Source organism: Rhipicephalus microplus, chromosome 3 (assembly GCF_043290135.1).
Source record: "Rhipicephalus microplus isolate Deutch F79 chromosome 3, USDA_Rmic, whole genome shotgun sequence".
Taxonomy (NCBI): Eukaryota; Metazoa; Arthropoda; class Arachnida; order Ixodida; family Ixodidae; genus Rhipicephalus; species Rhipicephalus microplus.
The window spans coordinates 43,878,459-43,902,778 of NC_134702.1; the positions used below are offsets into that span (position 1 = coordinate 43,878,459).

Consider the following 24,320-nt stretch of genomic DNA (forward strand, 5'->3'; position numbering starts at 1 on the left):
AACATGACAAACAAGGCGGTGGGGCTAACGCCTGAACCACCGCGTGGGCCCACCGCAGACGGCCCGCGGTGCCGTCCACGGCAGACCCACCGCTAGAGGCAACCGTACGCGTCACCGCCCCATGCCCTAGCTCTCTCGCCCGATACCAAGGCTTGCCGTCCGCCAGGGGTCACCGCCGGCCGGCGCTAGCGCTCTACCAACTATGATGATGATAGTGGTTATCACGATGGATGGATGGATGAATGGATGGATATGGCTGTACCCTTTAGATCGGGTGGTGGCTAGTGCCACCAAGCCGTAATACTTAATGAACCCAAAACTATATTTATTTTTTTTTCCTTAAAAAGTGAGTTTGAGGATTCGTACTTTGCAGTGAAGAGTTTAATTTTCACTCGTGCCTTGACTTTAGCCACCAATCAGATAACCTCCTTCTCGTTAAGTCTACTTGCTTAAAGTCTATTTTGCCCTCACGGTCCCTAAACCCCAGTGCTTTGAAAAACTCTGCGCCATCATCCTGAACTATAGGATGAAGCCCTTTACAGAACATCATCAACTGTTCGGCAGTTTCTTCTTCCTCTCCACACGCACTGCATACTGTGTCTACCCCTTCGTATTTGGCCCGATATGTCTTGGTTCGCAGTACTCCCGTCCTGGCCTCAAACAGTAGAGAACTACCCCGAGTATTATCATAGATTCTTTCCTTGGAAATTTCCTGCTTAACTGTTCGATAGATCTCTAGTGCGGACTTCTTAATCATGCCCATTCTCTACATGTCAGTCTTCGTTTCCTTCACATTCTTCTTAACCGATAGTTCTTTTTGGTTTGGTCACTTGCTGTTTTCTAAGTATTTACCAGTCAACTTCCTGGTTCGCTTCCTTCATTTTGTATCGACATTCTTCATGTACAAGTAGCTGAAAACCTTCCTAGCCCAATGCTCCTCCCCCATATCTCTCAATCGCTTCTCAAATTTTATCTTGCTGCTAGCTTCCCTGCCCTCAAATGATGTCCATTCCATATCACCTTGTACTCCCTGAATTGGTGTATTCCCGTGAGCTCCTAAAGCAAGCCTACCTATTCCACGTTACTTAATTTCTAATCTTGCTTGAACTTCTGATCTCATGCACAAGACCGCGTTGCCGAACGTCAGCCCAGGAACCATGACCCCTTTCCATATTCCTCTCACAACATCATACCTATTGTAATTCCACAGTGCCCTGTTTTTCATCACTGCTGCATTCCTGTTACCCTTAGTCGTCACGTATATTTCATGTTCCCTCAGGTACTCGGTCCCATTGCTTATCCATACGCCCAGATATTTGTATTTACCTGTTATCTCTAGCGTTACCTCCTGTATTCTAAGCTCACTGCCGTCGTTGTCATCGAAAATCATGACAGCTGATTTTTCCTTACTGAATCTAAAATCTAACCTATCTCCCTCATTACCGCAGATGTCCATCAATCTCTGCAAATCTTTCTTGTTGTTGGCCATTAGCACTATATCATCTGCGTACATTAATGCTGGTAGAGGCTGAAGCCCAGTCCACTTCCCTCACCGCTCACCAACACACCGCCACCTATCGCTCAATACACGTAGTTGTCATCCCCAAAATACAGCTTCTGTGTGAGACACGTGCGCCACGCGGCGCATACAACTTTACTGGGGTGTCAGCACCCCCACAGTGTTCTTGGATCATCTTTAGTTCCACTGTGTCTATGCTATGCAAATTAAGGGAATTAAGTTCTGTTATTTTGTGTCAGCAATTCCTGATTGACCATGTGTATGCTGTTTTTCTTTGTTCAACTGCCTTTTATAAAATAAATAACTTCTCACATGTGTTTATTTCTAATTGCATTAATTGATATTTGTGAATTCTAAACATGAACCCCCCCTTCCATGTAATACCCCTAGCAGGGTCCTTTAATCCATTAAGGGAACAGTAAATGATGGTGGTGATGAATAGAATAGCCATGCTATCCCATTCTATAGAGTGGCGTCCTTCAGCCTATGATTGCTTTGTGCTGCAAATAACAGCTGATTCTTGCGTTCATTTTTTGTTATTGTTGTATCGCAGGAGGTGTTTGGGTACCAACAGGACGGATGTCGCACCCTGGCCACCTGGTGTGGCATGCTGTTGACGGCAGGCCTGCTGCGACTGCTCTTCCACTGGCACCCCGCCTGGTGGCTTTACTGCACCCACCGGCGCTGCTCTCTTCAACAGGCCATCAGAGTGTTGCTCGTGGTGTGTTTTCGCTCTTCTTATCACTAATTGAAACAATGCCGTTTAGTGTACCTCCGTCACACTTGGCGACAGGTTCATCTTGACAATGAAAGAAGGGCTATTGAGTCGGGGATTCTGCATATTCGGGTTACTCCACTAGGAGTACAGCAGCTTCCGGCTAATATCAATTGCATTTTCAGTTTCACTTGCTTGCAGAGTTAACACACGTCCAGAACGTACACCACATGAAAGATGTAAATGGGAGAGACATTCTGATTGTTCAGTGTGCATTGTTCGATTTCATTTTTCTTGGAGGACTGAACTGAGAGTTTAAGGCTGCAGCTGAACCAACACATATCTAGAACACCATATTTACCTTGTACAACAGGTCGGCAGAAAATGTGCTAAGAGAAAAAAAATAAAAAGAAGAAATTCTTGTAAAGAGAACAATTATTTTATTTTCTCCATGACTGCACTCACTCTTTTTGTTCTCATAATGAATAAAGCAGTGTGCTTTCATTTGCCAGTAAAGTCAAACAAAAACATTAATTGCATCCTATTTTTTGGCTCGCTAGCAAACACACTCTTAAGTTCTGTAGCTTCTACACAAGACATGAACCTTTTGCTTTTAAAAAACAAACAGCTTTCAGCTTCGTCTGCTGGCACAGTTTGCTAAGTTTAGCAGGTAGAAAAGACCAAGAAATGCATTGAAACAGAAGCCCACAAATATTGGCCACCTTTTGTCTTGTACTTAGTAAAGTTTCATGCAAGAAAATTCACTATTAATCTCAAAGACATTATGCACTCTTCTTTATGTGTACTTGGGAACGTAAAAGTACACTTTCTCTTCATCAAACATCTCTAAATTTTGTTGCGGCATGGCTGACGGAAGCAACAAATAACCAGAAACTTCTTGGGGCCATTGGTTTGCTGGCGTTATGGCGGGTGCAAGAGATAGTCTGTATGTGTGTACAACTTATTACAACGGGAATCTCCAGTATTGTGTTCAGCGGAGCATGTGTATCGGGACACAATTTTCGTACACACTCATACCTCAATATGATAAACCAGGATATAATGAAGCATTGGTTATAACGAAGACAGTGAAGAGTACTCTTGCAATAGACAGAGCACTAGAAATATACCTTATTAACGAATTTTCAGATATGACAAACTTATTTTCTTGCTAGATTCAACTTTGTTATAATGAGGTTTGAGCGTATACTTTTTGAGGTGGAGCACCAGAGAAAACATGATTTAAAGTTAAAGGAACACAGGACAAGTGTCTTGCCTTCTATTTTGTCTGTTTGTGGGGATGTGTTTTTGTTCTTTATTTCTTGTGTGCTGTGTCGTTTGATTCATTATGACTCTTGCTACTGGTTTTGTGTGTTTTCTCTGCTAGTTAACTCGGCTCTTAATGAAAATTCAACCTTACATTCCATTGCCTTTCTCTTATTTGCAGGATCAGTACAAGCAGCTTTTTGTAGAAAAAGTTCAAACTATCCTGCCCTCTGAAGTCAAGTGAGTATGGTCCCTCAGTTTTGTTTGTTGTTTTAAATAAGTGAATTTATTTCTTTTGAAGTATGAAGGCAACAGGTTCCTTAATATTCATGCAATAAGAAAAAGAATTATTGAGTGCCTGCTAAATTTAGCGAAGAAGTGTTTCCACGTATCGAATGTAGGCTAGTTGCCTCCCTCGTTCCTATTCCCGGTCATTCACAAGGGTGGAAATTTTGGAGGCCATGCTATTTTATTTGAACAAATTTTCTGGATGGATCATTTGAGGAATTATTTGTGTAATCACAAGTTGAGCAGTTATACTTGACAAAAGATTTTAGGAACTACAGCGGGACGAAATAACAAAATTTAAAATGCATAATTTTTTTTCCGAGCATTAAAAATGTGTGCTGTGTGAAAACAACTTGAAATGTCACAATTTCTTATTGCACTACAAACTCCTTCTCCTTTGCACGATATAAAAAAAGTTTATATAGAGGCAAGAAAATGTACTAGTCAATTAAGCTAATTCAGTCGCCTGAAATCTGATGCAAATTTCAAAGAAACCGACAGCACATTGTTGCAAATTCTCCAGTTACATTTTCAGCTATATATTGATCATCTCTCTTTTTCTTTTGCAGTGTGTCACTTATGCTATCTGTAACAGGTCAGGCAGATTCCCCTCTGCAAAAATCAAACAAACTTGATGAACTTGTGATGCTGAAACCGGGGGTGAGTAATGACTGCTGATTTTTTTTTCTCTTTAATGGTTAGGCATGTGCAAACGCTAGGTACTGTTGACTATGCACATCAGCTTACGCGATGCTAATTAAAGGTCCTCTTCAAATAGAGCACCTTGCTATGATATGAGGCAAACTTTATAGCTGGTGGGTGAGTTCACACTTTGTTTTGGGGTGTGCGATGCAGATGTTCTCATCATTTGCAAGTTTATATTTGTGTTTGTCAGAGTTTCATAAGCATACTGCAACTTTAAAAAAAAGACGAAGGATGCTCTGAAGCTTTTTTCAATGCCTTCACTGTTTTTTTTTTTTTCAACTGAACTAAATGAACCAAGGTTAAGCATGTCTTGTCAAACACCCCATTCAGGGCTATGCACTTTTGTTGAGAATTGGACTAAGAGAACCATGAGCCTGGGGATTGAATTTATGGCTTGTGATAGCAGCGTTAAATAAAATTTGCGTGAAATCAAGCAAAAATTCTGCCTGTTTGTTTTGTCAAGCTGTCAGTCTGATTAGATGTATATTGCAATGAAAAATGCAGTCTGTGAGGTTTTAGAGCACACGACTGCATGATACATAGACGGTTTGCTTATGGAAACAATATCATGGCAAGAACTCGCAAACAGCTTGCAAATGCTTTTGGTCGAGTGAAAAGATGTGAAGCGGCACTAGTTGCATATACCGCTGCATTTGTTGTGTAGATAGTAGCAATTGTGTCAGCAAAAGCCTTCAGTAATACAAGTACTTTATCAACCTTTCTAAAAAGCAAGAAAGAGGTCGTATATTTTTCCCACAACTTGTTCCTTGTGTGGTGAGGGGTAAAAAGTATCATCGGTACTTAACTTTAATTGTGTACAGCCAGACGACACCACTGTGGGCACCTATACAACATTGCATAACAAATGATTGCTTGCGTTCTGGCTTAAATACGAGCACTGCAGCACATGGCCTTAACCAACTCGCCTGTTTAACAAAGTATTTTGAAGGTCTTGAGCACTTCATTATGAAATATTTGGACAGTAATTGCCTAGCTTTAACTAATGAGTTCTCGCACAGGAAAGGTATCATTTCCAAGCTAACGTTTTGGCATGTAAGACTAGTCCTCAAACAGAAGCTTAGCAATGCCCTGAAGCATCGAGAATGAGTTTTTTTTTTGTCAATTTTGGAAGAACACTGATCTTGATTTGACCATAACAAAGTTATCTGGTTTGTTGTGTTGAAGCTACAGAGGCTGTTGCAAGGTACCTGAGGATGACTTTTATTACCTAGCATTCTTTAGCATGGTGCTAAAGTCTAAATAGTATGTATGAGCCCTCTTGCCTCTCGCACTCGTCGTGCAGCCAGAGGTCGTGTATCCATGAATCAAATATATGACCTCTTGCTCAACTTTAGCCGCCATAGCTGCGGAGCACCATTGCAAATTTTTCGACTCGTAGGTGTTTTGAAAACCTTATATAAACAAATTTGTTCAACTGGGCTTGGAAGCACCCATTGAAACTGATGAAAGGTTTTGGAACCGTTGTTATCTGAAACTTTTCATCATTTTCGGTCTGTTCTGGTTCAAAATTAAGACTTGCAACTCAAGGTTAAGCAGTATACTTACTCTTTTGCAGATTGAGCGTAATGTTATGAGAAAATTCACACAATAATCAACCATGAAAGAACTTATTCAGCAGTGCCCAACAAAGGACCATTTTACCCAAATTTTCTTGACAACGCTGCTTTCGCAAATTACTGAAGGTCTTTTGCTGAGACATGTAGCCTAACTGAACACTGTGCCAGCCTGACCCGGGCGATTCAGGACCCCCAAGCTCTGCATTTCCTCGGTGCCGAGTGACACGTTTGCACGTGTGGGGTGCTGAAACCGCCAAAAGAGCGTTGCAGTATTCATCGTGCTCCTCTGCCATTTCAGGGTTCGATGCAGCCGGCCGAGAGCTTAGTCTACTTTGAGAACAAGAAGATCCGCTACATCTGGGATGCGGAGCTCAAGGCATTCGCAAGGTTGAGGGGTTTCGATAAAAATGTGACGTGTTCTTACTTTCACCAGCAGAAGGGCCTTTCGCTCCCGGAGCAAGTGGTTAGGTAGTGTACAAAAGTTTTGTTCCCGTTCTGAGTGTGAAGCTCGTTTGTCTCCGATCTTGCCATGTGTGAAACAGTTCCTGAGAACGTAGAAGAACCTGGCTACAATGCCCACCGTGCCAGACATAAAACACATTAGCTAAAGCAACAAAAGCTGCTTGGCGTTGCAATTACAGTGTAGTCACTAGGCTGCCCATTGACGTGCTTTATCCCAAAGACTTAATAGACTGACTTCTTTCACAAGTGAACATCTGTTTGAAATCCTCTTGTAAATGTGACTAAACATGCTGAACATGTTAATGGTCAATGAATGGGCACCAAGGATGTTACTAGAAGTTTATATGCCGATGGATGCGCTTACTTTCGGCGACTGCTGCTACTTTATATATCCTCAACTTAAAGCCGCTCATAAACATGTAATCTGGCTTGTAAACTTGCTTTGGCATATATTTGTTAGGCTGTATTTAGGACCAGTAAATTAAAGACAGGAGTTTCACATTGGCAAGACTTGAGAAACCTAGCGTCACACTTGCTACTATTTGTGCATCTGACTTTTTGCTACTGTTCTTCCCCTTTTCTTTGCTTACATTCAAATCTGTTATTGCTTGTCCCCTCCTTTTTTTTTCATGGCCCTGTAATCTGTGTTTAGAACTGACATGCTGCGAATAGAAATTGCAGATTCCGGCAGTCGGAGTTGCATGTGGTATATGTTTTACTGTGCTAAAGTAGTACGACATGTGCTTTTAATTGTGTCCAATGCATCCTTTTAATATAACCTGTGGCACATTTACATTATGTAGTGTTTATATGACTAGCACTTTTTTTAAAGGGCCAGTAAAAAGGCTCAAACACCCCCAAAACAAGCTCACCGAGCGGTGCAGAAGTGGATTGTTCTATACTACCCTGCAACTTCCTTATAGAGTCGAAATTTTTCGTGGCAGCATGTTCACATCGAACGAGTGCGCACTTAGCTTCGTCCCACAGTTTGGAGATGGGTGTTCTTTACTGGCCCTTTAAGTTAGTAAGAAAAAAAACATTTTGTTTGTGTTGATGTAAGAGTTTCGTCATTTTTGCTTTTTCATTTCATAGCTAATGAAACGTTCATAGTTAATAGTTAATAGAAGGGCAGTCAAAGTGGATTATATTTTTACGCTTAAAAGTTCATCAGGATGTCTACATAAGCTTTCAAACTTGAGAGAACGCGCCTACCTCGATATACTAGTTTTCGGCATATGAAAAGCAGCACAGAGTAATGTGTATTGTTGCGTTACATACATGCTAAAACCGCTAATGTGGGAGGTGGGCCAGATATATGAAACCTGTTTCCTGGCAAAATATTTAAATGATGACTGCTACAATGCTTTTAGCAAAAGAAAGTACCTCCGCAGGAAATGCATCTGGTATTTTTACTGGCAGCCTGCAGGGGGTTGCACGTACATTTGTACACCTCAAGTAAAGTGTCTGCTAGCATGTTAAGCTTACCAATGCTTTGAAAATTTGGTGTTTATGATGTTTATTTATAATGTTATTAGTAGTAGTATCTATTAACATATTTGAAATCTTTTTTTGAAAACATGCATAATACACGTTCGTGCTTCTCCGCGATACGTAGCTCATCGTGCACGGCCTGAATCTTTCTTTGCACTTGAAGCCTGTTTCTCTCTTTCAACAGCGCTCATTTCTCCCTCACCTGTCTTGATTGTTCCCTCCTTATGGTCTTTTTTTATGGAATATTTGCCTGAAGCGACCAATGTGTGTTTTTATTTGCCTTGCTCTCATGTGCTTCTGCCCCTGATTGAAACTGTGCTCCTTGACTTTTTCAGACGAGTTCTTTTTGGGGATAACGTAATTAGTGTCCAAATACAGTCAGTCTTTCGTATCCTCTTTCAAGAGGTTAGTCTTGAATACCTCTCACTTCTCTTTGGTTATAGCGCTCTGGTATAACCTTTGAGCAGTAGAAAAGCTGTCAGTGGTGCATAAAATTAGCCTTGTAAGTTGTATAAAACCATAGGTCATGCATGCTCAGCCTTGTGCTCTTTCTCTGCCTCGCCTTGCTTGCAGTTATCATTGTCTCGTCTTTTGAATAATAGACGTATAACTAAAGTGGACTAGTGCCACAGTGCCGGAAACGGCTAGTTCTAAACATTGCTGCATGCTCTATAACTGAAGATAGTGGCTAGACCTCAAAACCTGCCTTGATCAATTCTTTTCTGTCAGGAGACAAGGCACAATATTTGCATGTTCGTTCTCATATCAACTTTTTGACAAGTTACAGATGCCACTTATAACTTCAGAAGTTCAGAACAAATGTTATTGGCTTTTAATTGATGCTAATTTGGTGATGATTACACTTTAATGTATCATTCTACCAGATTTGGTCAATGCTGCTTGAAAAACACTGACTTGCTATAGATGATTGTTAGTTAAAGGGGCCCTCCTACACTATATAACCCCCCATTTCTTACTCTTGATTTGTGTAGACTAAAGTACAGACAGATTAATGCAGCAAGAACGGCAGTGATAATGGCACGTAGTATTAAGTTATTCAACTTTGAAAATTTTCAATACAAGAAAAACATGTCTCCTCTCAACTTGATATTCGCAAGGTCACCTGACCTCTGTTCACTCACCCCAACAGGCTTAGGGGCATTGGATGGCTGTCCCAATGAAATGAGCTCGAAGCTCTTTGTAGGGGAAGCTCGCACACTATTGTTGTTTGTCCTTTTCAGCCTATTGTACACCTCATTACCATAGTCACAAACGTGGTGCCTGACTTGTCAGAACGTGAGCGGGTGCTACTTTTTCGAAGTGAGCCAGTATTTTCTGCTGAGAAGATCAGGAGAGACACTCTATTTCACCACCCCCTCTTGATCTAATTCTGAGATGGACTTGCAGGGTGGTGGCGATGTACCGTTGACCCTTCGCAAGTTTGTCAGTGAGCAGCCCGACAAACCACAAGGGTGCATTGCACCCCTTCAACAACAAAATAAAGTCTACCGCACATGCAAAAAGAGGCAGCTCACAAAGGCACCAAAGCAAGACGAGGGAAGAGGGAGGTCTCTCGTATGTACATCCACCACGCGCAAGCCAAAAATGCCGAGTCGAAATGGTAGCCAGTGTCTCTATTGTGCTTTTTGTAGTCATGATCTTTCCTGATATGGCTGCGTCTGTTTGAGGTTCAGTGAAAAGCACAGAAAAGAACAATGAAACACGTTAGAAATCTCAGTTGTGATAGCACACCATGATCTCTCTTAATGTTACATTTATCCATTCATACGCTTGCAGCCGCACTCCGTCATTTCCGCCCCCAACAGTTTTGGCAAGCGTCACTACGTGCTGACGCAGCGATGTAGTGATGTTATTAATATCATTAATATGCTAACTCGTTTGATATCGGCACTTAGGCCTATGCTAAAATTATCCCCAGCCGTCGCTCTACACAAAGCACAAATAAAAAGTAGGTGCTTCAAAAGTTTTGGAGGGCCCCTTTAAGTTCTAGCTTAAGGAATAAAGAAGTTAAATAATTCTGCTCAAGAAGTAAGTGTCTGTCTTTATGTCAAAATGTTTGTGTGGCAGTTGTTCTAAGCTCGGTGTTTCTTCATTGCTTTCCTTTGTCTCTCTTCACCCCCCTGCAATCCAGGTTCTCGAGCCTTTCTATGTGTTCCAAGTATTCAGCATAATCATCTGGTTCTCTGATGACTACTACTACTATGCCTCATGCATCATCGTCATGTCTACATTGTCTCTAGTCACAGGCGTGTACCAGATAAGGCTGGTGAGTCTGGTAGTTTTGGCTTGTTGAAGCCTTTGCTGTCTTATCGGTAGTGCATACTTGAGTCAGCAGTAATTATTATGTGTGTGTTTGATAATGAGACTGAAGCATGAATAAAAAGAGCTTGCCCTCGTATGATATTCTCGTTACTGGTGCCACCGGAAAATGGCATTAGCAGTTAACTCGATTGTGTTATTGGTGTACAGTTAGACCCCTTAATAAGAGGCATGCTCCAGACAGCAGTTCTAGTCTTTTATACGAGATATCTCTTATAAGCAGGGGACCTCGTATGCATTTCCTTATCAACCCGTATTTTACCATAGGCCCACTGGTGTCTCTTATTAGTCTCTTGTATCAGTGTCTCTTATAAAGGGGTTCGACTGTATTAGCAGCAGCGAAGTCATACATCTGCTCATATACTCGTGTCGTAATATATACAATAATGCTACATTGCTTTTATTTTTGAAGTTTGAACTTGTCTGCCTCTTTTTTTTAATTTTTTGTTGGCTTTTAGCATAGTTCTCTTTTTATTTTTTAATAAGAATGTGCACTGTTTGATATCTATAAAGAATGTTGCATGCAGGATTAGCTTTGCTTTAAATTTCGTGGCATGGATTTGTTTATATCATGCAGCACATGCACAACTGCTTCCATGTTATTATGTTGTGAAACCTACCAATCTGATTTAGTAGACGATTTTTTGCAGACATTATGTAATTGCCACATTTTAAGTTCAGTCTAATACAGTTCAGGTTGAAAATTTTCACTTCACACACTCCTCGTAAATAATGCCTAACATGTATGAATTCCATGTGATTGTAGTTGGTGAGTGACTAGCTTGCTTTGTTTGTTATCACTTACATGTTCCTTGTTCACACTTTTACAGAGTCAAAAAGCTTTGAGTGACACCTTACATGCTATGGATGTGGTCACAGTCAAGCGAAGCAAAGGAGGTGAGTGACAACAATTGCTGTATCATGTGTCATTACCTTTATTTTGTAGCATCAGCTAAAAAAAACTTCACCAGGTTCATCCATTGCATACAAACGAGCATAATGGGCAGATATTTAATTACCCATAATGTCTGTTGAAGTGCAGGGATTCGTGCAAGGTCGTCGAGCCTACAGTGAATTTTTTTTTTTTTTTTTAGCGGGGCGGTGTTTTGTCAAAAGGTTCGAAGATAGTGTGATTGCATAGACTGAGGGAGGAACTCTGCATGAAAAAAATTACTGGACAGATTTCGTTAAGTTTTCTTCTAATATTTGAAACATTTTAGCACAGAAGGAAGCCTCACACATTTCTTTTCTCAGCCATTGCTTTATTTAGAACAAAATGTGATCTTCATAAAAAACTATTATCGCTCTAAATGAGAGGAAACGCTGTCGAAATCTCAATTTTTTGGTAAAGAAATTGGTGCGGGGGAACATCAAACATGTGCATCATCATACTTTTTAATTTTTTTTTTCGAGTGCCTAGCACTTGAAGGACCCAGCTTGTCTGTCCTTTATTCTAGCTCATGTCACATGGTCACCCAGTGGTCTATACAGAACTAAAAGAAGGCTAACAAGGCTGAAAATCGGTGCAAAATAAGCTAACACAGTCCATAATAATATAACCCTTTACTGCCTAGTGTCGGGAACTGGCGACATACCAAAAAACCTCGAGCAAACAAGTCCCAAAATGCCTGCAATGCCGACCAAAAGTACTCGCGAAGAACATAGCTTTCAGTATTGAAAACCTACTGCTGTTTCGTTTAAAGTGTTTTATGCTAGAACCAATTGTTTTGTAGCTGATGGTGGAGAGCGTGAAGTGCGTGCAGCAGCTCTCACTTCTTTGTTCTTTCTCGCCTGGGTGACGTAAGTTCTATCTTCAATAATTTTGTTTATTTGGTGTGTACGTACCTAAGATGAGGAACGCGACATATTGCGTAGTTCAGAAGTACGTTTTCTGTTGCAAAGTCCTCGCTTGTGTGACATACGGAGAATTTATGACATTCATAAAGGTATGCATTAAAGTTCCATTTTAGGTAATTTAACTGCGGAATCATTTAAAGGTTGCTGTGTAAAGCTGGTAAATAAAGACAATTTTTATTTTATGGCAGTTTCACTATTCAGGCATTAAAGCTATAAACTACAGAAATAGCCAAGAATAATTATCAATAATTTACCTAAAACTGCAATAAAAAGAACCGTCTGAAACATCTGGCTTAGACCCGCGCCTTGTAAGACAGTGTGTCAACAGATCGGCAAGAGTGCGATTGCCAAGGGAATCATTGGATTGCCGATGCTACGCACTTTCTCAGATGGTGGAACTGCATTAAGTGCGGAATATAGAAATACACCATTACTTACACAAGAACAACATTACCACAAGATTTAGTGTGGGATTTTCAACTACACCAGGGCCTATACAAAAACGACACTGGTGCAGAATTTAGTGCGGCATTGGGATCTCCACCGACACCTACACAAAAATCACATTAGCACTACAGTGCAGTCCACTTATAACGATACCACATATAACGGTATATCGGTTATAACGATGGGTCGACTTAACAGTCTCATTTTATGCATTAGGGCTATGGGGAAAAAAACCATATATAACGATATGTTATCCACCGCATATCGGATACAACGATGAAAAGTTTGCCGTGGACGGCATGTTTCATTCAGAATAATCGTAACATTTAGATTGAGAAGTTCCTCTGAAACGAACTATGCCGAGACAAGACGAAAAGTTAGCGTAGGCGAGTCCCGGCCGTTCAAAAAGCCGAGGAGAGCATCGCGAGTTGGCGCGACGCGCTACAGATGGCGCCAGCTGTGTCACGTTTTGCGCCACGCCGCGCGTCGACCGCGGAGAGGCTGAGAGAATTTAAAAAAAAAAAATGCGAAAAGCAAAGCGCCGCGCTCCGCGGCTCCCCGCCTTCTACAACGGCAAGCCGGCAAGCTACTCGTAGCTTGCCGAACGAAAGCGGGAAAGAGAGAGAAAATAAAAAAAGCGAAAAGCAAAGCGGCGCGGCGGCATCGGGGCGGGGCCTCGTTGGCATTCCGGCTGTGTACTTCTGGCTGTGCTTTCTTCCTCCCACTGCTTCCACCCCGCCGTCGGTCAGTCTCTCTTCCTCAGCGAACCCGTGATGCGTTCTTCGGAGTAAGAAATAAAGTCTTGTTTTTGACATCCTACTATCTACAATATTTATTAATTGGTGAAAATAGCGAAATGAAGCCTGGAGCTACAAAAGGTACGTCCGGCGACGATGTTTTGGCGGCAGTCCAGATATAACGATCACCGGTTATAACGATCATATTTTTAGGTTTTCTCGATATCGTTATAAGTGGACTGCACTGTATAATTAGCTGCAGTATTAGCGCTGAATTAGAGCTAAATTAGTGCTACATTGAGTGCGGGATTTTGTATTACATTTGGTAATCTGATCTCCGCTTGCCTTAAAGGAGTGGTGCCACCAAATTTCGAGGCTAACTCAAGTCTGCTGTGGGTTTCTTCTATATGCAAGGACTCTCCACACGAAGGATCAGACAAAGCAAACGCGTAGAATATATTTTAATTCACTTTTAAAAGTGTAGCTCAATGCCCACTCTCACGATCTAGACCCACTGCTTGCGCAGAAACACCGACGTTTCAGAATAGGAGAAGCAACGGCAGTTGTCGTGACGTTACACCAGATCTGTAGTGACGAGTGTGATGGCGTTCCTTTCATAGAAACTGTGTGTGTCCGTCAAGGACACTGGGTGCTTTCAGAGAGACACTCAACGCGTCTTCGTCTGTCAGAGACGCCGCGCCCGTCCAGCAGCGGGGCTGCCTCCTGCTCCTTCAGCGTATCGGCGCCTACAAAAGGACGGCGCATCTAGCGTTGGCAGGCTTCCTCGTCCACGTCCTGTGCATACGTTGCAAATATAAACGCTTTGTTTCCTTCTGGCTGCCTTTTGGCTTGCAACTGCCTGGATACTACTGCCTCTGCCCATGGCTACTGTCAGTGCGATTGTTTTGCTGGCACTCGTGTGGCACGTGCGTATGAGAGCAGACGAAACTCAGCACGATGTGCATCACAGCTTTGTGTGGTCACATGACCAAGCCGTCTATGCATCGACGTCACTGCCCAACTCGGCGCTGTGAAGCCGAAACCGAAAATGGCTCACATAAGCAGAGCAATATTAAAATATTTAGCGAAAATACATGAATCTTGGTGCGTGTGTCATGCTTCTTGGAGCTGAAAGAAACGCTTACAGCAAAGAACACGCATTCTACAAATTTGGTGTCGCCACCCCTTTAATTCTTAATTCTAAGTGCATAATTTTTTTGTGCTGACACTGCCTGAAGTATATTAATCTTTTATCTGCCAACACTGTGGTGTACTCGTCACACGAGTGTGTACCAATATCGCCAACGACGAGTCACACTCGGCCAGCTCGATGTTTCGCTCTTTCCACTGCCAAAGACGCATCACGGTCATCGATTGCTTTGCTTGCAATTTTCAACTCGGATGGCAGTTGTCAATGGCAAACCACATTTCGGACCTTTCATGCATGCTTTAAGCCTGGCAATAGTCATCACATAATGCCACTTTGTAAGAAGTATGCCGTTGGTGGCAAGGACATTGGCAAGAGGGGGAAAAGGGGGCACGTGCCCTCCCTCAAGCCACATTTGCACTCTCCTCTTAAGGTACACCAGCGCTCTCCCCCTATCCTAGCTACAATAAAACATGGGTTTGCCCCCTTAAGACAACATCCTGCCAACACTCATGGGTGGCAGCAATGCTCCAATAAAAAGAGCTGCTTCTTGAAACAGTACGGAAAGCAGCGTTAGTGGCATCATGGAATTTGTGTCTGACAGCCAGCGACGCGAACAATGTCTTTACCCCATATACTATTGCTTCAGATGACAAGAGATGACGACGATGCTTCAACGTCATGCTTCGCAATCTACCACAAAAAGCGATTAATAGTCACAAAAGCCTTTGTTGTGATGAAGTGACGTCTTTGCAATTTTTAGTGCGTTACCATGTATTGCATCAAATAAATACTTTGAGTTTCGGTACATTCTGACCCTTCACCATGGCATGCATTGAGGAAAAACTGCCCGCAGAAGCATTTTTTTTTGTTCAATATTGATTTTTGTGCTAATTCTAAACACAAATCAGTGACACAATATATTTTCAGAATCGGAACAAAATGAAAAAAAATTATAACTGCATTAAAAAATAGGCAATTTCGGTACATCTTTCGGCAGTTAAATTGGCAGTTAAGGGTTAATAAATGATGGTTTTACATTGTCATACGTATTCAAGGCGTTGGACCTCTCTTTACATCATCTTGTCTAATTAGTATTTATCCTTTATGTTCTTTTATTCTTCTAAGTACAGGTGTGAAAATATTTGTGTTTGTTTTTTCTCAGCTGTCCTATGCGATATGTTCATCATATCACTGCTGGATGTGACCGCTTTCCTTTCTGATATTGTTGTTTTGTTATCTATTCCTGTTCATCTCAGTCTATGAAAACATCCCATCAGAGCAGTTGGTGCCAGGAGACGTACTTATTGTGCCTCGCAATGGATGTGTGATGCAGTGCGATGCTGTCCTCACAGCTGGAAACTGCATCGTCAACGAAAGCATGCTTACAGGTATGTTCTAGCTTTTATGAAATATTTTTTTATATAGAACTTCCTTTTATTTTTCTGCTTTCTACTCTCTCGTGGCTGCAATTGGGGACAAAAATGCTCCTGTATTTCCTTTTAATCGGGTGTTCAAATTTATAAGCAGTCTCAAGGTTTCCATATTACACCTGAATTTCATTTGCTTTTTGGAGCATTGCCATGACTTGGCTGCATTAACGAGAGTGGTGAAAGGCCAGATAAAATGAAAATTTGCATCAGGGAGGAAGCAGAGTTTTAGACTGTACATGAAAAAAAAATATATTTGTGCTCCTAAAAGGCATATCAATTCATCGCGGTGCTAGGAAACGTACATATACAGTTTTTTTTTTTTCATTAAACCTGTAAGAAATGTGGCCACTAAAACTCGCGGGAAATGAAGCAAAGCCTGCAACGATGAAAGTCAGGAATGATTCCTCACTGCGACTATATGGGCTGGACGGCACTTTGATTGTGCTGAACATTTCAAATGCTATAGTTCAGGATCTGCATATTGTATGTGCTAACGATGAGATATGCACGTCATCTGTTTGCATTTTATTTAACCGCAGTTAAGGGGAGATGTGAATTAAGAAGTGCAAGTTTGTTTCTAATATTATATATTCTTTGTTAATTGCCTTCACAAGTTGAGTTTCTCTATTTTTGGGACAATAAAGTGAAGATTGTAATTAAGTTTGAAGTAGGTTAAAATTGATTCTAAAGAGCACACGGTGGCTACTAAAAACTAAGAAGAGCTCATTGTATAGAGTCTCCTGGAAATTGTCAACTGCCTGCTTGCCATTCCATTTCGTCTGAGGGGTTCACTAAAGCCACATGCTGAAGATGACTATGATTGCCAAGCTCTCATGATGGAGAAGTCGTCTTGAAAAACATATCTTTTCCACCTAGATGAGCTTTCACTTACATCTCCGAAATGTATTGCTCTCGAGGTCCATTTTTGGGCAACGTCTTGAGTTTGGACATGATACTTTTGGTACTTCTGATAGCCCAATTGGGGTGAAATTTTGCCCACATATTGCTTAACATGTGAAGGGTGCAATTATCTCTTTTATAACTTGATATCACTTGTATAATTATTATAAACATAAAGTAAGCATTTGGTATGAGCTGAAGATTCTAAGAATGTTTATATAAAATTTTTGTTGTCTATTAAAATGTCTTATATGCACTTTCTTGATAGTTATTTGCATTTTACAGTTAATGCAGAGCATTCTTAGCCATTAATAGCTCAGAACCATAAAAGCTTAGTGGCAGAAAACTTTGTCCAGAACAAACTATATACATACTTTACTCATTGTAATGGCATAAAACAAAAACTTTGCAACTTACCATGAAACTAATTACATGTTTGAAACCAGCCTTGAAAGACTGTCATCGCCCTAGGCTACATATCAATGCAATTTTTTCTTTTTTCTCGAATCGCATCTCCCATTGATAAGAGTTAAACCATTGGCAGTTAGACCATTGCGAAGGCAGACTTGTGCATAGGCAAAAATCGGATCTGTGCATTGAGAAACAAGGAGGGCAATGTCATAACCAATAGGGATAGGATAGTCGTGATGGCAGAGGAGTTCTACAGAGAGCTGTACAGAAGTCAAAAGAACCAGGATGGTATTGGGAGAAACTATAATAGTCCAAGAGAATTCGACAACCCACCATTAATGACAGAGTAAGTAAGGAAAGCTCTAGGGAGAATGCAAACAGGCAAAGCCGCTGGTGAGAATAAAGTAACAACGGACCTCCTGAAAGATGGCGGAGAAATTGTGTTAGAAAAATTAGCCACCTTATATACAAAGTGTCTCTTGACAGGAAGGGTACTAGAATCTTGAAAGAACGCCAACATCATCTTAATTCATAAGAAAGGAGATGTCAAGGACTTAGAAGATTACAGGCTGATCAGCTTACTCCTTGTTGTCTACAAGCTATATACAAAAATAATAGCGAATAGAATTAAGGCGATATTAGAGTTCAATCAGCCAAAGGACCAAGCAGTATTTCGTACTGGCTACTCCACAATAGACCATATCCATACTATCAATCAGGTAATAGAGAAATGCTCTTAATACAACCAACCCCTATACATAGCATTTGTAGATTGCGAGAAGGCGTTTGACTTAGTCGAGACATCAGCAGTAATGCAGGCACTGCGGAATCAGGGCATCAAAGAACCCTACATAAACATACGGGAGGAAATCTACAGAGGATTCACAGCCACCATAGTTCTCCACAAAGAAAGCAAAAGAATCCCAATAATGAAGGGTGTAAGGCAGGGAGACACTATCTCTCTAATGCTATTCACCGCGTGTTTACAGAGGTATTCAGGACCCTAGATGGGGAAGAGCTAGGGATAAAAGTTAATGGAGAGTGCCTTAGTAACCTGCGATTCACTGATGACATTGTCTTGATGGGTAACTTAGGGGACAATTACAGTTCATGATTACTGAACTGGACACGAAAATCAGAAAAGTAGGTCTGAAAATTAATATGCACAAAACTAAAGTAATGTACAACAATCTCGGCAGAAAACAGCACTTTGTGATACGTGAAGAGGTGCTGGAAGCTGTTAAGAAATATGTCTACTTAGGACAGGTAATAATCGCGGACACGAACCACGAGATTGAAGTAACTAGAAGAATAAGAATGGGGTGGTGCACATTTGGCAAGCACTCTCAAATCATGGCTGGTAGATATCTACTATTCCTCAAGAGGAAGGTATATAACAGTTGCATCTTGCCAGTACTTACCTACGGATCAGAAATCTGGAGGCTTACAAAGAGGGTTCAGCTTGTATTGAGGACGACGCAGCGAGCGATGGAAAGGAAAATGATAGGTGTTATCTTAAGAGACAAGAAGAGAGCAGAGTGGATTAGGAAACAAGCGGGGGTTAAGGATATTATAGTTGAAATCAAGAAAAAAAAATGGACATGGGCCAGACACGTAGCACGTAGGCAGGATAATTGGTGGTCGTTAAGGGTAACTGACAAGATTGCCGGAGAAGGCAAACGCATGAAAGGGAGACAGAGTTAGGTGGACTGATGAGATTAAAAAGTTTGTGGGTATAACGTGGCAACGGAAAGCACAGGACTGGGTTGATTGGCGGATCATGGGAGAGGCCTTTGCCTTGCAGTGGGCGTAGTCGGGCTGATGATGATGATGATGATGATGATTGGCATCAAGTGGTTTTGCCAAGATTGTTTCAGTTCGTCAATGTGCCCACATAAAATTAATAACTCATTCATAACCAAGTTATTGAACCTAAAGTTGGCCTATAGCTTTTATTTTTATCCCTACTTCATAGTTGAAACTTTGTTATATGGCTCGTGCAGTGAAAGCTCGGTGTGGTGAAATAAACTCTAAAATATATTTTTTCCTTTGCATGGAACTCTTGCATATAACACCTTTCTCCGGTACTTTCATGGCCTCTAGACTTCTGCACTCGACTGTGCGTCTGGTAGTAACATCTTTTAGTGATGTCACTACTCTATTGCCAAAAATACTCAAAGCTCTTGCTTACCATTTTCAGGATCATCAGTTGTTCTGAACAGCGTATAACGCATGTACATGTCAATAAAGTAGACACCCTTTAAACGGAACCTGAAGGGACCAGGGAAATGCATTCCATTTAACAGGAGTTCTGTTTAGCAAGAGATCGCCCGGGTTGTAGAATACCAGAACGAAACCAATCTTGTCAGAAGCATGTGTAACAGATTTTCATTTACTAAAAGTTTACTTTATTTATGAGCCTGTTGCTTCAGGATTATAAAATTGTGTGACATAGAATTAGATTTTCAAAGCTTATTTTACTTTCACTGTGTATCTTCATTCAATTATATAGGCAAAGTCCACTGTTCCCACTTTCCTAAGTTTATGTCATGAACTGCTGTTGACCTCTTATAGCTTCTTGTTGTGATTTTGCGACTTGCCAAACCAGAGATGGTGCATCTAAACAGGTTGCTCAATAGAGACAAATTTTAATTGGAACATCACATGGGGCCACGTGGCAATAACCCATGTCGTCATTTAGGGAAATGCATTTAGTTCTCGGTTCTTCGAATGTGCTTCGAATGCTCAGTTCTTCGAAAGGCAAGCGCTTCAAGAATGCTCATGTGGTGCTGTACGGATTCATAGGCATAACTTGAAATCGCCATCTCTTCAATGCTGAATGTGTCGCTGGCTGCCATGACACAAGAGAGTGGTTCACTTAGCAAATCTGGGTTTGCTTTATGTGCAAACATGCAAACATTGAACTGTTGTATTGTTCTTTATACTGGAATCCCAGCTTACCTTTCTTAATTCATTCTTCAAATTTTACCTGGGGTAGTGGAACGGCGCAACAGTAGCATTGGATGTTCTTAACTCTCATACAAGTATTTTTAGCTGCAAAAAAATGTTTTTTTTTTCTTTTGCATGGATTAACCAGGCTAAAGTAGGTTAAAGTTGCATAAACTTCATTGTGCTTCTTTTGCAGGCGAGAGTGTACCAGTCGTGAAGACACCGCTGCCGAATCCTGGAGCTTCACAGCCAGCTCTGGACGTCATGTATCACCCGAAAGAGCACAGCCGTCACACGCTCTTCTGCGGCACTAAAGTCATTCAGACGCGCTTCTACGGCACAGAAAATGTTGAGGCTGTTGTCGTTCGCACGGGTGAGTTCAGGCGTTTCTTACCACTCGCTGCTCATGGTGCTGGTTAGGGCAACGCCGTAAATTTTTAATGTCTCGCATAGAACTGCAGACTGTTGCTTCCTAAGAATTCATCATAGAAAGCACAAGGCATGTTATACGTAGACATAATAGCAAGGAAACAATCCTCATAGTTCATTTTTGGTATGTTAATATTATAGTGTGTGCATGAGCCAGACTTCAGCTATCCCAATTAATAATGAAGAAATATGCTTAAACAGTTAGCTCGTCAGTTTATCTGTCGTATCGAGCCACATGTGGAGACTGCGTGCACAGATAAATCATGTGCTCACCTTCTTTTCGCCATAGCACAATTCTTCAGTTGATAGCAGATGTTTGCGTTGTTCGTGTCTATCGCCTGTAATTGACAAGACACAAGATCGGTCAAATTCAAATTACCTAGATAATGTGTTCAGAAGACAAGATAAGTAGGGTAGCAATGGTGAGCTACAAAATAGCAAGCATGGCAAAATGTTGAAGGAGGTGCTGTTTTGCATTTCATGGTTGGGGAAAACGTGGTATCCACACGTTTTGCGCATCGGCTCAAACATCCGTCCCCACTTGTGAATTTAGTGCTCTCGTGCTGAGAAAAAGCCACAACACAAATGCAACAATGTTTGTGCCATGCTGCCACTTGTCGATTGTGCAGGAAGTTGTGCCATGTGTGGCACGATTCCCGCGACTGAGGACTGCTTTTACCACAAATGTTTCTCCTTGTTTATGGTTGCGTTTTGTGGTGTCATTTTCATTTTATGTTCGTATTATACAGAGTATTTTTTTAGAGGAGACAAGCTTTGTGTTCATCCTTAATGCATCTTGAGATGGTATTTTTGTGGTTTCGAATATAGTCAACAACTTCGGTCCTGATAGATTCGATGGAAGAAAAAAAAAGCCAAAATGCTCTGCAGACAGAATTGGCGCATTATCTGAATTTAATTGCTTTCCTGAAATAAAGTGCATCGCATTGTTATAGGTTCAAGTGGAAAACTAATGTAGAAGTGGCATTAGAGCTGTCAAACACAAGTAGCAACTGAGCGTACACTCGATTTTTCAGCGTGAAAAAGGTAGCATGCCTGGAGTTGTGAAATGTAAGCTTGTTCGCTTTGTGCTTTTTGTCATCACTCTTGGACAGCATTTTGCTACGGTCTGTGAAAGAGCACATATCTTTAGCTATGTTCACAGCTTTCTGGTAATCTGCACTTATTAAACAACTCTGTGCTTAAGTACCTGGTAACTAATCATTAATGTATGTAACCAATAAGCTGAAGCTCAACTTGACTTTGCAACAGTCACAAAGTGTGCCATAGCTTATGTGTAGACTAACCCCCTCGCTAGTTTGTCTTGCAGTGCTATTCATTGGAATGCCAAGAATGATCTGACTGAAAGCCGTGCTGTTCAAAAACTTGTGCTGTCAGAGTGTTTGGTTGCCATCTTCTAATGGGCATTAGCAACAGCCCATTAAAAGATGACAACAGCCCATCTAACAGCCAATTTGCAACAGCCCAGACTGCAAAAAAATTATATTAATCAGAGCCCAATTAATGTGTCGACTCTACTAAGAAAGAAGTAAGGATGCCGTGATTTTATTTGTTGTGCATCTCTTTTCACTGCCACTCACTTGCTGATGGGGCTCAAGTTGTTGGACCACATACTCTGTCCTTTGCTCATGTCCTTCCATTCCAATTTTCCAGGCTTTCTGACAGCCAAGGGAGAGCTGGTGCGTTCCATCATGTTCCCCAAGCCAGTTGATTTCAAGTTTAACCGGCACATCAAGAACTTCCTCTTGTTCCTCGCGTCCCTGGCTAGCATAGGAGTCATGTATACCATTGTGCTCAAGGTAAGCATAAGTTGCATAGAGATTCACTTTGGGCAAGCTGAATGGTATTCATATTTCTAGTTTCATTGTGGCTGTCCAGGAGTTTCATTGTTTTTCATCGTTGCTGCTGTATAGAAACATAGCGTGCTGTATTTACCACCCCCACGAGGTACATTTTTTGTTGACAGTGCAACAGTTGGCAAATATTTTAAATTATGATGTTTGATTGGAGGCTTATAGTGGATGCAGCTGATTATGATAAGCGTAACTGACAATAGCTTTTATTTATTTCAGTTGTGTATGCTTAAAAAAGCCTAGGAGTTTTTCAGTTTTATTTAACTGAAGAGTTTTTGTAGTCGTTGATCAATATTTAGTGTTTTGAACTTTTAAGTTATAAATCGAAGCACCGTGCGAACTGCTAAACTGGCTGCAAAAATACATAACACAGAGAGAAATATTTTGGCTATGTTTCAATGCACCCGATTTCATGTTCACTCTAGTCATCACTCCAACCACATTGGCCTGTTCCCTCCAAAATGTTGTTCTCGCAGTCTCTTCGAGGTGTGCCCGTCTCGAACATCATAGTACGCAGTTTGGATGTGGTCACCATCGTAATCCCGCCTGCCCTGCCAGCCGCGATGACCATCGGCATCGTGTTCGCCCAGTCGCGCCTGCGACGAGCACTCATCTACTGCATCTCACCGCGCTCCATCAACATCTCGGGCTGCATCAACTGCTTCTGCTTCGACAAGACTGGCACGCTAACTGAAGAAGGGCTGGACTTGTGGGGCGTCGTCCCGGCCAGTGGTGGCAGGTGAGTGACGTGCACGATGATTCCAAGGACTTGATTGTTTCTGAGCCACACATCGCTGCAGCTCAGCTGCATTGAATAGAGTTTGTTAGCTGCAAGGCTGCAACTCTGTTCCTAGTTACAAAGTCTCTATTTGATCTGTTAAATCAAATAACAGTGCCATGCTGGCCAGCTTGGACACTGCTCTGACAACACAAGACGCCAATGCCCAAAACAGTTTGAAAACATTGGCATCTTTTGAAACACCTGTTTGAGATGCAACAATAATCATCATTGATCTTTCATACCTTATTTTTTAGGCTTGCGTGAATATTCGAATATTCAGACAAATAGTAGAGTATTCGAATTGGTTTCGATTCGAATTTAAATTATCGAATATTTCGAAGTATTCGACATAAACGAATAGGTGTACACTAAACCGCATGCAATTGCTTGTAAAGGTGGTTTCACTGCGGTATTGTGGTGCTAAGCTGTGAAAGCACTGGTCCAGAAGAAACTTGCCCTGCCGCAAAGCCCTACTTCAAATTTAAAGGGGCCCTGCAACACTTTTGGAGCATAATCAGCAAACGCTGCCGTTTGCTGGTCGAGGCTACCGACAACACGCGGGGTAAATGTTATAGTGCAGCACGTGACCTGTATTCACAATAAATTCCCAAAGTCAGATAAAAATTGCTCTCTTCTTTCGCAAATGACGCAACATTGTCAAAAATAGCTCAGTCGTCGCTGGGGCCGCTGCGGATGGCCGCGACATGTCCACGCGCACATGCGAAATTGCACTGAAAAGCTGCACATTCAAAGAAAAAAAAAAGAGAGAGGAAGAGTGCTTTAGGTCACGACACGCACGTGACATATTTTCTTTCCCAATGCCATCTTTCCCGGCTTTGCTTCAAGTGCTTTCATCAAGACAAGAAGGGAGAAGCGACTCCACTCATACTGAACAGATCCGAAAAATTTTTGCAACGGTTAATTCATAAAGCAATAAACTTCTTTAGTGAATCCATTCCATAGCTACCTGAAAAGCTGTTGCAGGGTCCCTTTAA

At 41.5% G+C, this 24,320-nt stretch overlaps 1 protein-coding gene across 2 annotated transcripts in view; it reads left to right on the forward strand.

The window, feature by feature from the left end:
• Positions 1-24,320, forward strand: part of LOC142803703 (polyamine-transporting ATPase 13A3-like) — a 160,785-nt gene that overhangs the window by 99,312 nt on the left and 37,153 nt on the right. For both annotated transcript variants that reach the window (XM_075889356.1, XM_075889355.1), the window contains exons 3-13: positions 2,073-2,240; positions 3,682-3,740; positions 4,358-4,448; positions 6,369-6,538; positions 8,359-8,428; positions 10,176-10,310; positions 11,194-11,260; positions 15,811-15,942; positions 20,441-20,617; positions 22,345-22,490; positions 23,021-23,283. In XM_075889356.1, coding sequence (XP_075745471.1) covers positions 2,073-2,240; positions 3,682-3,740; positions 4,358-4,448; positions 6,369-6,538; positions 8,359-8,428; positions 10,176-10,310; positions 11,194-11,260; positions 15,811-15,942; positions 20,441-20,617; positions 22,345-22,490; positions 23,021-23,283 — 1,478 coding nt within the window. The remainder of the gene's footprint in view (positions 1-2,072; positions 2,241-3,681; positions 3,741-4,357; positions 4,449-6,368; positions 6,539-8,358; positions 8,429-10,175; positions 10,311-11,193; positions 11,261-15,810; positions 15,943-20,440; positions 20,618-22,344; positions 22,491-23,020; positions 23,284-24,320) is intronic.